This window comes from Prionailurus bengalensis, chromosome B4 (assembly GCF_016509475.1).
Source record: "Prionailurus bengalensis isolate Pbe53 chromosome B4, Fcat_Pben_1.1_paternal_pri, whole genome shotgun sequence".
NCBI classification, from domain to species: Eukaryota; Metazoa; Chordata; class Mammalia; order Carnivora; family Felidae; genus Prionailurus; species Prionailurus bengalensis.
Genome location: NC_057358.1, coordinates 136443940 through 136459777, shown reverse-complemented (window position 1 = coordinate 136459777; position 15838 = coordinate 136443940). Strand labels below are relative to the sequence as shown.

Below are 15838 nucleotides of genomic sequence, written 5' to 3'. Positions count from 1 at the left end.
ATCTGGTCCTTCAGTTTTTAACCCCACGTTGATGCCTACTTCTAGCTGGAGAGGGGCCCCCGTGAGTCTCTTGCCCGCACACCGTCCATTCACGGCCCCCACCGGTTTTCCGCGGTGTCTTTTAAGTGTTCCTTCCAGCTTCCGGCTCCAAAGGCTTTCAGTCTAGGAAAGCAGATCTTAGCTGTAATTCTCTGTATTTGCCCGGATCCCTCCAGATTTGGGGGGGACGTTTTGCCCTGTGACCTCAGTTTTCTTGGGGGACAAGGGAAAGCTGTTGGCTTTCAGTCTGTTCGACTTTTCTCTTACCTCCCGTTTCTGCGCACGCCAGCCTCCCCTCCTGTTTCTACCACTGTCCCTCTCTCATTCTTCCACGTCCCGTCTTTTGTCAGGCGCGGTTTCAATTTGGGGAAAAGGAAGTTCAGCTTAACCTTCTACCCTGCAGCCACAACCAGGCCTTCTGTGCTTGGTTCACAGGTCGATTCTAAAACTCAAAAACCGTTGACCAGCATTTCACAATTATGATTATGTGTTCAGTGCCCACAGAATGAATGAAAGTTAGCTTTCCTCCCGGCGGCACCATCCCTGAGCCTCTGTGTCCACCTTGTTGTAGGCAAACCTGGGTACTCATGCGTCTTTTCTAGGTCCCATGGGGGAAGGTGGTTCTTTGTGTAAGCTGTTTCCAGGAACGTAATGAGCTGTTTTCTAGGAACCCGGGGCTCAGTTAAAATTGAACGTTGTCACCCTTCCGCTTTCCCCAACACTCCACCCCACTTACAGTTCTCACGGGGGTTCCTTGGTACCCTCCACTCTGGAGCCGGGCCCCCACACTGTGCTGTCCCAGGTCTGTCCCTACCATTCCCCAGCAAGGTTGGATCCCATTCCCGTTTCCTGTATCACATACCTTTTTATTTATGTATTTATGTATTTATTTATGTATTTATTTATGTATTTATTTATTTATTTTAAATGTTTACTTATTTTTGAGAGAGAGACAGACAGACAGGGCTTGAGAAGGGGAGGGGCAGAGAGAGAGGGAGACACAGAATCCAAAGCAGGCTCCAGGCTCTGAGCTGTCAGCATACAGCCCAACGTGAGGCTCAGACTCACGAATCACGAGATCATGACCCGAGCTGAAGTCAGACGCTTAACCCACTGAGCCACCCAGGCACCGCCCCCCCCCCCCTTTTTTATTTCTTGATTTCCATCCTTGTTTTGTTGGAGTACTTCCTGAAGTAACTTTCTAAGAAAGGGCAGACAAGAAATAAATTCTCTGAGTTCTTTGCCTGAAAAAGATTATTTAATCTCCTTCACACAGATTGCTGGCCTGTCTGAGCATAGGATCCTAAGGAGAAAATAATTTTTCCTTAAAATGTTGAAACCATTACTCAATTGCGTTTGAGCTGAGAGAAGTTCAATGCAGTGTGTGTGTGTGTGTGTGTGTGTGTGTGTGTGTGTGTGCGCGTGTAACGGAAGAATCATTTCATCCTCAAATATGCCTATACGTTCTCTTCTTCCTTAAACAGGATCACCTCTCACTAAATGTATTTCCAGCTGAACAAGAATTCATATGCATTCAATGAATAAATCATAGAAAAACAGCACCAGATAAATAATTAACTAAATGATTGTAAGAGAGTCTTGTTAAAATATAGTTAGGCTTGGTACTGTTATAAATAACAACAAAAAGACTGTGGAATTTCTGTAGTCCACCTTTCAATGGGGGTGATCAACTTTTTTTTTTACAAATTGAAACCTTAATAAGGATCCATCGCTCAGTTGCTTGTTTCTTCTCAAAGACCTCTTGATGATAAACATCTCTGTTATTTGTAATTATATGTAGATTATTCATTTCTAGATCCAAAATAGACTTTTCTAAATAATACTGCGATTAGCATATGCATTTGATTTTATTACTAAATTTTAATACCAAGTTGGCAATTTATCCTGCTGATGAAATAGAGTTGATTAGCCTTTTCCCCCATGTCTCCATCATAGGAGCCAGCGACGCGGGGCCTGTGGAAGGCCGCTCTGCAGCTGTGGGTTGGAAAAGCACAGCTCTTGGCTCATTTTCTTTAGAAGCAGATATCTGAGTCACTAGAAACTTCTCTCTCTGGCTTACCAACATTCCACACTGTTCTTCTCTGACGTGGACTCCATCCCACTGAAAGAAAGCTTAGGTGTTAAAGTGCCAGCAGTCCCCAGAGAGTTTAAGTGACCAAAAAATGTGAACTTTGAATGCAATTAAACTTTATTTTGCATCAGTTTACATCTTTAAATAGGATCTATGTTCTCATGAAACTTTGGGGTTTTCTCTCGCCGTGTTTTCTTCTCGAACGTAAAGGTATTTTCTTCTGTGTCAGAGTGGAGGGCAGGGAGGAGTCTCCACATGGCTGTCCTCACTGAGACATGCACTCAGAATTTCTATCTGAGAAAATACTAAGCTGTCTAGGTTTTGTGAAACTGTCCCCTGAATGCTTTCAGCTTGACCACTCAGTTCCGACCAGTCTTGAAAAAGAACTTGACATACATTTTACTCAGTTCCTCGTGCCCTCTCCACTGCCTTTGTTTGACACGTTTCTCTTTTTTTCCACCTCCGCCAACCATTTCTCAGTCCAGCCCTCATGAGCCGAGGTCTCGATGACCACAGTCCTGAGCCCGCACACCCTCCAGTCTTATTTCCTGACCGCCCCTGCTGCCACTGTCGGGTGTATCTTCCCATGACACTGCCCTGCCCCCCCTCGTCTCTGCGGAGGCATCTTTGTTTGCCCCAGTCAGTGCATCAGGTTCCTAAGCTGGGCCTCCTTTTCCCTCCTTCTGCTGTCCAAAGCTGTGAGCCCCGCTGTCCAGGCTTTAAGTCTGTGGCCCCCGCAGCCCTCACCTCGCTCCGTCATATTGCATTGTCGGTGTGTGCCCGTCTGCTCTCATAGCTAACTGACAGGTGAGCACCTCTGGGCCAGAGAACAGCGTCCTAACGTTATTCCTGTTCTGCACACTGTTCTGTGCTCAGCAGCTCTTTGTTGAATGAATAAGCGGTGGGGTTGCTTTTTGTAATTAATATATTCCTTTCTTTCTTTGGGGACAAGTTGGGGAATCCGCTGGCACGGTAACTCCTTCAATTACCTTGACTTCTTGAAGGCGGTGGAGGACAGCGAGCCAGCAAGACCTCCGCCAAGAGAAAAAGAGGGCGCGCCCCTCACTTTTGCGACACTAGACCCGGCGGAGGTTGTGAAGAGTATCCAGGAAGTTGTCGACTCCTCCAATGCGGCTTTGTCAACGGTATGACAGAGCGAAACGTAGTTTTACTTTAGAAACTGAAGTCCCGGTGCTCATGTGAATTCACGAAGAGCTGCTGTCAGCCCTCCCCTCCTCCCGGCCCCCCGCCCCTCTCTTCACTCTCGTGGGGTGTCAGAACTCAGATGGGTCAGGCAAGATCAGCTGGTGCCTTTGAGCACATGTGTACCCGTGTTCGCTCTACAAGGAGCTGCCAGGATTGTGCCCAGCATGTGCTCTCTGAGGTAGGAGTGCTCAGTGTTTAGCAGGTGCTGTGTCTGCGAGGGCAAGGGGCTCTGGGCAGAGAGGGCAGAGCACAGAGGTCCCGAGGGGAGAGCAGGCCCAGTGTGTCCCGTGAGCACCGGGCCCATAGCACCAGGTGGCCTTGGAGAGGTTGCCCGGGGCCCGGCTGTGGCACAAAGACTCATCGGGAAGGACGCCGGGAGCCAGGCGACGTGCAAGGTGCTCCCCCAAGTACAGTGACAGATACTTGACCGCTGACATCTGTATGACACTGCAGAGCGTGTAGGGATGATGCTGTGGCCCGTGCTGGAGTCCTTGGAAAACAGTGCTGCGGCCGTGCCCGTGGTGGGGCGGCGGTCCCCGAGACTGGTCCATACCTCCATTTCCCCTACAGCAGCAGCAAGAAGAGAAAATGCTGTCTGCAGAGGGCAGGCCTCGCAGTTTAATGAGATCGAAGGTTCAAAGCAGCCGGGGCCATGCTGGACACAATCAGAACAAGACTGTCCTTCAGACGCTGTCAAAAACCTAGGACCATGCTCACTAAATCCCCCGAGTGAATAATCCCCTAGGCTATGGCGGCAAGGTGGGCTCTGGGGTCCAAGCATAAGGGACTAGAGAGAAGGAGAAAGGCAAGTGCCATGCGGCCAGCCTGTGAAAGTTCTAGAATGTCAGCCAACTTGACCTTTGTGCTGGTGAGCAGACATTTTTCACATCTAGGAGTTCTCTGTGAGGATTTAAGATTTTTATGTCTTTGTTTTAATGATTCTGAAAAGATAAAAATTCGTCTGAACACGTGGGTCATCTGGAAAGCACACAGGCCATCTTCTACGTACCTTCCGGTGCCCGCGTGTGAGATGGCGCTGGGCCCAGCGGTCACCCCGTGAGCATTGCGAGCACGGATGTCCACCGGGATGAGGGTCATAGAGATGATGAAGGGGCCCAGGCAGTGGCCGCAGCAGGCTGGAGACCCAGCCCTGTTGAAAGGACGGACAGCTTCTCCTCAGTCTCAGCCGACTGTTGCTGAGCTGAAAACTGGCCCCACTTTGCTAGAGCTTTCCATTTTTCATGAGACACTCTGAAACCTCCTGGTTTCTAAATGTCAGGACATATTTCAGGTTTTTAAAGCACTCTCCAGACCAAACAAGTCCATTTGCAGGATGGTTTTGCCTCTTTCTGACGTAAAGTGGCACTATTAACATCCATCGGGATGTTTCTCAAACTGAAGTTCGTGGAACCTCTAGGGGGATCCATGACTCTCACCTCTGAGAAACACTCCTTAGGCAGTGATGTCTTAAGCAAGAGAGTGAGGTCGGGCCAAGAGAGCGGCAGATGGAAGGGAGAGAGGGCATCTGGGGCAGCGAGGCACAGAAGGAATGGCGAGGTCTGAGGACGGCCATCAGCGAGGATACCGGGCACGTTTGTGCGTCTTTGCATATCACTGGAGATGTGTCTCAGATGCATCTTGTTTCTGAAACGACATCACAATAACTTATGTTTCTATAGAGTTTATAGATTGCCCAGCACACTGCCTTCTGTCTTTTGGTTCATGTTTATTTATTTTTGAGAGATAGAGACAGAGACAGGGTGCAAGCAGGGGGTGAGGCAGAGAGAGAGGAGACACAGAATCCGAAGCGGGCTCCAGGCTCCGAGCTGTCAACACAGAGCCCGACCTGGAGCTCGAACTCACGAACGGCGAGATCATGACCTGAGCCGAAGTCGGGCGCTTAACCGACTGAGCCACCCAGGCGCCCCTCAGCGCACTGCCTTCTAACGTCCTCGTAACACAGATGCTCAGCTGACTGGGCTCATTTTTATGGTCATTCTCCACATTCGTTGAGATCAACTATGTGTCCAGTACACGTACAGCTGTTTGCGGGCCATAGTAAAACAACAATGTGAGTTGCAAAGTCCGTCTTTTCCTACCGCAGAAGCTAAGGTCATGGAGGTTAAGATCTCATGGTAGGAAAGCAGAGGTAGAATTCAAAGTCCACTTCTGAGCAGAGGTGGGGCGGAGGGGGGTGTCCCGGGTTTTTCCACCACCCACGGCTTTGTCCCGTTACCACACGCTAAATAAAAACTTGACGCTAGACGGTATTTTAAGGTTCATTTGGTTGCACACATATCACCACCCCCACGGACGGATGGGATGGGCTTAATTAGCCCTGAATGAGAATTAACCAGCAGGGAATGTGGTTTGGGGTCTGCGCGCACATTCAATTCTCACTTTAAAAAAAAGAAAAAAAAAAAGATCCTAACCCACCGCTTGATACAGATTTCCTAGTGCAATAAAAATGAATGATTTTGTTCCGACAGATGGAAAAAAAATGTGCTTTCTTTTTATAGCGCGTTTTGCACTTTTTCAGTTTGACTGGAGTACGGCTGGGCTGGCCCTGGCCGCCCCCCACCCCCGCCCCTCCAACACCGGCTCGTGGCCACGGGGATCCACCCATGAGCCGAGGCCACACGGGCACTGGCCCTGGGTCGCGGAAAGGGCAGCAGCCTCCCAGTATAAGCCTCGGGGTGGGAGTGGGGACGGGGCGGTCCCTTAACTGCTCCTCCCGGCCACTTCTCAATCAGGCTGCACCTTGAGACCCCCACCCCACCCCTACTGTGGCAGGATTGCATCTGAACCCCCTGTGACAGTCACTTTGGGCATGTTGTTTCCCCCCCCCCCCCAGAGCCTCTCTCCTCCTCTGCCAAGCAGGCCTCCTTGGAGCTCGGGTGGCTTCAAAGCCCTATGGGAAAGGGGCCAGGGCTCCTCACTCCCCTGCCTCTCCATAGCCACACGGGGGCCAGTGAAGCGACCCTTCCCTGCAGCACAGAAGCTCTCACACCAGGCCCGTGCTTCCTTTACCCGTCTCAATGTTTTAGTCATGGTGCCTTTGATCAGTAAGGTAGGATTTATGGGGGACTCGAATACACTTGACTTCACTTGCAGTCAGAAAAGTAATACATAAAAATATGTTTTAAATATTCACTGGATGGTAACATCTGCCTTCTCTCTCTCTCTCTCTCTCTCTCTCTCTCTCTCTCTCTCTCTTTGTAGGCATTTTCTGCTTTGGATAAAGAGGACACTGGGTTTGTAAAGGCTTCAGATTTTGGACAAGTTCTTAAGGATTTCTGTCACAAACTCACAGATAACCAGTATCATTATTTTTTGAGAAAACTAAAAATTCATCTAAGCCCGCATATAAATTGGAAATATTTTCTCCAGAACTTCGACTCTTTCTCCGAAGAGGTAAGGATGTTGGCGTTACCTGAGCACCTCTCTTTGAGACCGGGTTAAAAGTAGTTTTTGCCAAATGGGTAATTGATTAAAATCGCATCAAGTAAAAGGTCAATCACCTCATGTAATTAGCTAACTCCGAATGAAACTTTGGTATAAATTCTACATAGAGTGTTAAAAGGTAAGTGTGTATACTTTATGGAAAACCTTTTTATTTTGTTTTGGTTTGGTTTTCTTTTGTTTTGTTTTCAAAGAACTTTGGGAGCTTGCTTTAGTCTGGTTGCTTCAGAATTCTCCGGAATCTTAGATCCCTGAAGATGACCTGGTGTCCACAGAAGTGAGGCCCACAGTGTGTCGGGCCCGGAGCCGGAAGTGAGGGAACCGGGTCTCACTTGGGAGATGTTTGTTGAGGACACCCTATGTGCCGGTCCCTGGGGTGTGTATCAGCCAAAGCTGGGCTGGAGATGAGCGTGGAGAGGGTGGGCTTTAACAGAGACATGATCAGCAGGAGGAGAGATTGCTGGGAAAGTCAGGGAGGGCTCCCGGGAGGAGGGTGTGTGACTGACTGCAGAGCTCTTGCTCCTCCCCCCAGACTGCATTTCTGGCCGCACCAGGTTTTTACCCTGAGGCTGTTTCTTGATCTCTAACCGTAAATGGACCCGAATCGTTAGCAACAATCACAGTCCGGTTTCGGCCAACACGGATTTCTCTGATCGCCATTCCGTGCTGAGAGGGAACAGAGGGAACAGAGTGGCATGGTCCCCGCCTGCATGGAAAGAGAGATGAAAATAAACATGTGAGCCATCCACAACTAATCCAGCGGTCAAATCACAGGGGGCCTGTCCTGCCGTATATTGAACTGTCCCTTTGCAGCCGGATACCTACGTCATTTCCAATGGCACATGCTCTTATGTGTGACGAACACCTACGTTCACAAATCCTTGATCACTGATCCAGGACGGACCCTTGGACATTCACATACGCGAGCAAACAGAGTGAACATTTTTAAGGTCTGAGGTTCTTTGTAATGCTAACAACACCAAACGCTACACAGTGCCTTCCGAGGGCCACTCTTCCTGGTCCTTTACATACATGAACCCGCCCAGTCCTTTAATACCAATACTTGGCATGTGCTATTAATGTCCCTTTTTATAGATGGGGACCCTAGGGCACAGAGACATTAATTTGCGCACAGGCCCCCTGATGGCAGGTGGCAGAGCTGGTCTGTGAGCAAGAGGTCTCTCCCAGCTCCAGGCCCCTCGATGCGTGCCGTGTCTCCCGTGTGGGCTGTGACTTCTTTCCTCGTTGCCGTTTAGACGGACATCCCTAAGCAATGGATGCTGTCGGGTTGCACGTCTTCAAACTGCATGCCAGTGGTACTCCATCGAATACTGTTTTCTGTGCTTACTTACTTTTTTTTGTTTGCTCTCACGCGTTCAGGACTTAGCCATGTTATCCCTTTGGTCTTAGTGCATTCCCTTATTAGGCTGCCATAAAATGAATCCATCGAATGAATACATTCTGTTAAATGGACGCACCCTGTTCGGTTATCAGCCTCCCGCTAATGACCGTGTAGGCTGTTTACAGTTTTCTCCATTACAAGCAGAGCACCAGCCAGCCTCCTGCGTCGGTCCCCTGGTGACGCTCGGAGTTACCCTGCGTGGGATCGGAGGGCACGTGCATGGGCAGCAGCCCAGGGGCCGCCGCTGTGGCTGCACTGATCAGTGCACGCTCCCACCAGCCTTGGGGGAGAGCTGTGAACGCTCCAGGTCTCCAGGAGTCCTGGGTATTGGCAGATGTTTTTATACCTGCCCATCTGAGTATCAGTAAGCCTGCGCGTTTTCTTGTGTTATGAGCCATCCAGGTTTCATTATCTGAGAAGGGTTCCTGTCCTTTGTTGGTACGTGAGCAGCAAATACCTAAACGGGGCTCAAAACCCCATGCTGATGCCGTGTTGGCGAGAACAGCCCCCACCGTGTGCTGGGCCGTTCTCCCCACACGGTCTCACCAGGCGCTTATCCCAGCGAAGCTCTCTGGAAGTCAGACTCCCGCCGGGTCAACTAGCAGAGGAGACCAGGCAGGTTCAGCTCCGGAGCAGACATTCTCTCGATGTGCCACACTGCCTTGGAGATCTCCCCCCCCCAACTTCTTAATGCATCTTTTCCCTAGTCCTTTTATCGTGACAAAACACTCTTACCGTAAAACTTACCGTCTTAATCGTTGTTATGTGCACAGTTGAGTGGTATTAAGATCCATACACACGGCTGTGCAACCATCACCACCACCCCCTCCAGAACTCTTTCCATCTTGCAAAACCGAAACGAGACACTGATTAACCCCCCCAACCCCTTCGCCCCAGCCGTTGGTGACCACCGCTCCGCTTTGCGTCGCTGTGATTTTGACCGCTCGTAGAAGTGGAACCATACAGTATTTGTCTTTCTGTGGCTAGCTTATTTCGGCTCAGCATAGTGTCCCCGAGGTTCATGCGTATTGTAGCCTGTGTCCGAATTTCCTTCCTTTTTAAGTCTAAAAATAGTGCACTGTAGGGATACGCCAGGCTTTGCTTATCCGTTCATCTATCGGTGGTTGCTTCCACGTCTTAGCGGTTACGAATAATGCTGCCATGAGCACAGCGTGCAGATATGCTGCTTTGTTTTACAGAATGGAGGTGACACTGGCTATGTGATCGTGGATCTTGCTTCTTTTCTCCTCCAGGTTAAATTGCACCACGTCGCTGGAAGGTTTTCCAAACATGGGCCAAAACGCCTTTGTAGCACTCCATCTACTCCCCGCTTTTTTTTTTTAATTTTTTTTTTTAACGTTTATTTATTTTGGAGACAGAGAGAGACAGAGCATGAACGGGGGAGGGGCAGAGAGAGGGAAACACAGAATCTGAAACAGGCTCCAGACTCTGAGCTGTCAGCACAGAGCCTGACGCGGGGCTCGAACTCACGGAGTGTGACATCGTGACCTGAGCTGAAGTCGGCCGCTCAACCGACTGAGCCACCCAGGCGCCCCTGGCCTGGGTGCCTCTACTCCCTGCTTTTTAAGCGTCTAGATTTTTTTTCCAGCTTTTGCCGTTGTAAGTTACTCCGCCATGAACACTTCATATGTAAATCTATATCTGCGTTTTGGATTCTTTCCTAGAGAAAAGAATCCAAAGAAATAAATAACTGAAGTCAAAAGATAGGAATATTTTTATTGGTCTCGAGAGCAGCCCCGTACTTTTTAAAGTAATTTTTTCTATTGGGCGGAATCACACGAAATCGCCGTTTTTGGAGCCAGAAGTGACCGAATACTGACAATTTGGTGTGGCCTAAGCTAATATCTGTAGAAGTCCTTTATGCCCCATTTTACACGATCTGGAATATTCTGGCAATTTTGAAGGAGAGAATTAAAGTTATCCCTAGGGGCAACCACTGTTAACATTTTGGTGTATTTACTTCCAATCCTGTTTTCTGTGCGAGTATCCTTTGGGGGTACGTGTAGGTCAGCGCGCGTACGCTGCTGACCTGGGGGTTGTTGGCGGATTTTCTCAGCTCGTAAGAGGCTCTCTTTCAACAATCGTTTCGTATTTGTATCGAAGTAATATATGCCCCGTGGAGAGGAAATTGAACGGTGGCGAGAGCGTTGAAAGCAGAGATTACTGGATCAACTCTTCACCCCTCTGCCCCCCAAGAGCAGTCACCGAGACTTGTTCCTGCGGCATACCTTCTCCCCTCTCGGTCACCCTTGGGTTTCTTAAAACGACCCTCCTGGGCATTTTTCGGGACTGTGGGTACGAGAGGCGAGGCCTCGCTTTGTCGTTCCACCTCCCAGCTTCTCGCCGCCCCGCACCGTCTCCCCCAGAACTACCATTTCACTTACTGTGGCGTCCCTGGCATCTTCCAGGCTATTGATTTTTCTCCAGAACCTGGATTTCCTTTGACACGGGCCCTCCCACGGTGTGGACTCACTCACTCACTCCTCCATCCGCCAACGTTTCCTACATGCCGGCGATCAGCTGGTGCTGGGCCCGCAGTGACCCAGACTGACGCGGTCCCCGCCTTCCAGGGGCTTGTGAGATGGGGAGACGAGAAATGAGAAGTGTATCCTACGTCAGATTCCAGAACATGCTGCCGAGGAAAATAAGGCGGGACAGAAGGAGGGCATGTCTGAAGAGTCTAGAGGAGGTGACCTCTAGGGGAGGGGTGTTAGGGGACACAGCTAGTTCAAGGACTCGGCGGGAAGGTGTCCCATCAGCTTGCGGCGTGTCTTCCCCGGGCGTGAGAGAGGAAATACAGCCAGGGAGGGATGGGGCAGGCGGCCTTGTCGCCTGGGGTCAGGGTGCAGGCTGTAATGCTTTGACTGTAAGCGACACACGGAAGCGGCGGCTGGAGGAGTGCGCTGACCTGGGGCAGAGGAGCGTCGGTTAGAAAGTCAGAAAACTCAGTGTGGCTGCTGTCTGGAGAAGGGACAGTGGGGCCAAGGACCAGAGCGAGGCGGGAGGCTCACGGCCCCGGGAGGGATGCTGCTGGCGTGGCTCCGTTCTAGAAACATTTGGAAAGTGGAACAGACAGGCTTCACTGATCCATGCTCCGTGAAGGAATGAGAGGCAGGAACAGCCGCAGCTTTCTGGCCTCTAGGGGGAGGAAAAAGGGAGGAGGGGTCTGCTGGGACAGGTGTCCTAACGGACTTGGCCGATCCCCTGGCGTTGGTCCTGCAGGTGCCTCCAGTGCTCGGCATTCTAGTGCGATAGCGTGCCTCTGTTGAGCACTTAGGAGTATGAGCCCAAACCCTTCCAGCGGCGTAGTGCCCGACCGCCTTGAGCCCTCCCAACAGCCCAGTGCCAGGGGGCAGCCGGCCCGCCAGCAGGGGAGGCAGGGCTCCAGCCTCAGTGCGGCCACAGCCGTCCTCCCTCACAGGCCACCACGAGCATCTCTGTCCACTCGGGAATTCCCGGACCGAGGGTGAAGCTTCCAGTGTGGCCAGCTTGCTTTGCGAACATTAGTTGTGCCTGATTTTCCTTCCCAGAGTCTCCCTCGCCTCCGGAAACACTTTGCCGAATGTTCTCGCGGAGAGGTTTCCGGATGAAGTGCGAGATAAGTGATGCTGCGAAGGGTGCTCAGGGACAGGAGTGAGCGTGCTGGGCCGGAAGTGGCCGGGGCTGGGGACACGGAGACGGCCGCGCCCGGACCCCTGCACAGCCCTCCTCCCGCTGTTCCTGGCGTTATCGAGAAGCCCGAACTTTGGCAGAGGCGCGTCGACCCGGGAGAACAAGCCGATCAAGGGACTTGTAGGCTCAAAGCCCGGCACGAAGGCAGGGCGTGTGGCCTCGATGTGCGGCGACCAGAGGCGGTTCGAGTCAGAGCGAGCAAGGTGGGGCTTTTCCTTCTTCCTGTTTCTCTGCAGAGGGCGGGAGGGGCAGGGGCCACCCCTGCCCTTTGTTCTCTGCCCCAGAGTTCAGTCCCTTTGAGATCACTGAGACCTCTGAGCAAGAGCGTGAGTTAGCTTAGTCAGGTGGCTGGAGCGGGGAGGAGGCTGTGGGAGAGCCGAGCCTCTTTCTAAAGTTCAATCCCGGGCTGGCATTTTTAATAGAAGGAAAAGAAGTAACAAATAATGGGAGTAGTTAACGCATCGTCCTCAAGCTCATTACATATGATACCAGTCATCCCTCCCCTCTAGGGGACACATGGGAGACAAGTAATTAAAAGCAGATTACCAAAATGTAATTAAGACAGCCGGTGCCGCTCCCTGCAAAGGAGGTTCACCCTGAATAATCCCTCGCCAAACCGAATCCGTTCTTGGAAAAGGAACAACTTTTCAACACGCTTTGTAAGGCCTCGGATAGATTGAAAGTATGCAGAGAGTAGAGACGAGAATTTTACACCTACTCACAACCCGTTTCTTATATTGGACACCCTGCTAAATCTGTCCTCCGAAACTTCTATTGATCTCCTGTCTCGTATGCCTGTCACACACGACATGTGAAAATCATCCGAGCGCTTTTCAGAACAGATGCCGCATTATTTTCAGATCCTGGTATGCAACTCTGGCATGGCGCAGCGTCTCCTCGGTGCTCCTTCTGCCGCCTCATTACGCACCGCCAAAGTCAGACAGCACTTCTCAAAGCGCGGGTCACGGGCCTCGGGCCAGGGCGGATCAACACGCCCCAGCCCGGCCGGGGTCATTCTCGCGCACCACGCTCTGCTCCAAGAGCCCCGCGCAGGGTTTCCTGGGGGCCCAGAGACTTGGGAGCCGGGGGAACACAGAGGGGCCCCCGTCTTTGCGTGCCTCCTCCCTCCTGCCAAACCGTCACACCCCGATTCAAGACGGGAAGCGCGAACCAGTGTGGCAGGAAGGAAGGGGGGACGGAGTACTAAAACCGAAATGCTACCCGGTGGCTTAGTTCAAAAGAAGAAAAAAGACAAGCACTGAGCCATGGTGTCGGTACCTTTTTCACAAGACTCCCACAGACTGGGTGAAAACATTATCTGAATTTCCATCCTCTGCGAATAGCTCTTTTTCACTTCTGGGAAAAACATTTTACATTCAAAACGCTACGTGCAAAATAGAGAGTATCACCTTGTTTTTAGAAAATCGTCCCCGCTTAACATTTCTTTCAGTATCTTCGGTGAATAGAAAAATATCGCTCAGAGCAGAAATAGAATTTTTAAAAGATATACCAGAAACCCATATAAAATCTCTCTACTTTATTACCAGGGAAATAATGGAATTTTTTAACAAAACGCATCCTTATTTAATGCAGAGTAATTATTTTGTCACATTGGAGCACACGGAGAGCCAATGAGAGCCTCCCGTACTTTGTGTTTATAATATATGGTCTTTAAAGTCATTCAGCGAGATGTTAAATAATCTGAAGACGGGTTTTTCCGAGAGAGAATGTAAGCCTGTGGTTTTTAGCCGAAGAAGGAACCGTAAAGCACATCAAAATGTTTGTAATCTTTTATGAACATTGTATTTATGTTAGTTGCTAACAGCGTTACTTGGATTTATCTTTCTTTTTATTGTAAATATAATGGTGTCCATGTATTTTTAATGAATGGATAAAGAATGAGGAGTTCCCTTTTCAGGAAACAGTGCTAAGGTTATCGGGGATAAATTAAGTAAATGATTAAGATGTATCATTACTGTTATTTACTCTTGCTCCCGATGGCAAGAAAGGCGAAGTCCTCTTGATGTGATTTCCATGATTTTCTTAAACATTTCCCCTAAACTTCACTCACTCTCCACTTGCTAGCCAACATTTACTACCTACTGTCTTGGAGAACATGGCAGGTTGTAAGGGACAGCGCAGGCCGACTTGGACGCATGGGGTGGCCCTGGTGACTGGCCAGGGGGAAGGGCTCTTGGGTTGACTGTGCCTAAAGTGACAAAGAAGAGTATTGTCACCCATAGCCTTGGATATTGGCAGCAGCTGCCCGGCGGGGCCTCCAGGCGTTGGGTGGCTCCCCGTGGGAGTCAGGCAGACAGGACACATCCACCTCCCCGCTCTGGCCCTTTGGGCTGGGTGAGCCGGCTACCTTGCTGGTGGTCACTGCCGGCACCTTGGCACGACCAAATGTCTGCTCCCTCTGGGCATCGGCGTCTGCACTGGTCCTAGCGCTGACCCAGCGTTTGCACAATACAGACGGCCCGCGTGAAGCCAACCGTAGCGATAAAAGCCGCAGAATGAAAATACCGTCGTCCCAGAAGATGAATAATTCGGTGTACAACCTGGTGAACTTACGTGGCTGCCACTTAGCCTGGGCGAAGTCATTCTTTCGAGGTTAAAAACTCTCCCAGACCTGGCTCGGTTACAGCTCCTGCGCCGCGCATCCCGGGTCCCACCTGCGCCTGGAGCCGCCTCCGAGGAAGGATTGGGGCCGGGCGCCCGCTGCCCTAGCAGCTGCCAGTGAAGACGCCCTGGAGGCGGGACAGGGGCCGCCGCCAAAGGGAGCGTAGCCTGGTTTCCGGTGCCCCCGGCAGAAATGTGAAGGGGGAACAGGCTGGCTTCCACCTGTGCAGGGAGGTCACGTTGCCCGCCCACCACTTCTCCATCTGAGGGATCCCTTCTCAAGCACAGTCGTTTCAGGCAGACAGGGAGGTGACCCTGTCCAGTCGACAGGGTTTGGAAGAAAGCATATCCATGTTGAATTTCTACTCAAGTAGTTACTATGAATCTGAGTGAGTGAATTTTCTCAAACCCAAACATTCCGTGCTTGGTGGGAGGGGGTGGGCGGGGACGGGCTTTCGTCCACCTCCGTGTCCCAGCTCCTCCGACGCTGCACCCTGTGTCTGTCACTCGCTCTGGCATTCTCAAAACACTCTCACAAGCACGCCCTCTCCAATACGCGTTGGCATCCTTTCTTGATTCCTAGCCCCAGTGAGATGCTACCTAGATGTTCAAAATAAATGGACTGTGGTGTGGCCGGGCCAGGCAGGTCCCCATTCATTGATCCCTCTGGAGCCAGGACAGTCTAAGTTAATTATAATTTGTGGTCAATTAAGGACCAGAGTTGTGCTGTACCGTTGGCTGTACAAGGTCATGAGTGTATCAGGAAGCCAGGAATCAACCCAAGAAGTCATTGTCCCAAATAAGTCTTGCAGAGAAAATCCAGAATACGGATAGGGCTGGTGTCTTGTTTATTGTCATATGCCTTGGTGTCTAACTTGTAGGTGAGCTATTTATGTTCTGGCTCAGATGCAGTATTCTCCTGGAAGAATCTTAACTTTCTTTTTTTTTTTTTAAAAAAATACTTTTTTAAGTTTACTTATTTTGAGAAGAGAGAGAGAGAGAGAAAATCCCAAGCAGGCTCTGCTCTGTCGGCTCAGAGCCCGACCCAGGGCTCAAACTGACAAACCATGAGATCATGACCTGAGCCTAAATCAAGAGTCAGACACTTAACTGACTGAGCCACCCAGGCTCCCCAAGAGTCTGAGCTTCCAACACTCATCAAATGTGGATGAGAATGTGTGCCAGGCACTGGGCCCGTCTTGGGGGCCGGGCAGACGGGAAGACAGGTAGACAGACATACTCCCACTTCCCTCCGAGTGTCTCCTGCTCTGGCAGAAATAGCTGTGACCACTGGCATACAGACTGGAAAGTTCCATCTCTTG

General features: G+C 50.7%; 1 protein-coding gene across 4 annotated transcripts in view; it reads left to right on the top strand.

Annotated features, from left to right (window-relative positions):
- EFCAB6 (EF-hand calcium binding domain 6) overlaps positions 1 to 15838 on the top strand; it is a 240063-nt gene that overhangs the window by 199740 nt on the left and 24485 nt on the right. For all 4 annotated transcript variants that reach the window (XM_043562841.1, XM_043562842.1, XM_043562840.1 and 1 more), the window contains 2 exons: positions 3084 to 3276; positions 6560 to 6751. In XM_043562841.1, the coding sequence (XP_043418776.1) occupies positions 3084 to 3276; positions 6560 to 6751 (385 nt within the window). The remainder of the gene's footprint in view (positions 1 to 3083; positions 3277 to 6559; positions 6752 to 15838) is intronic.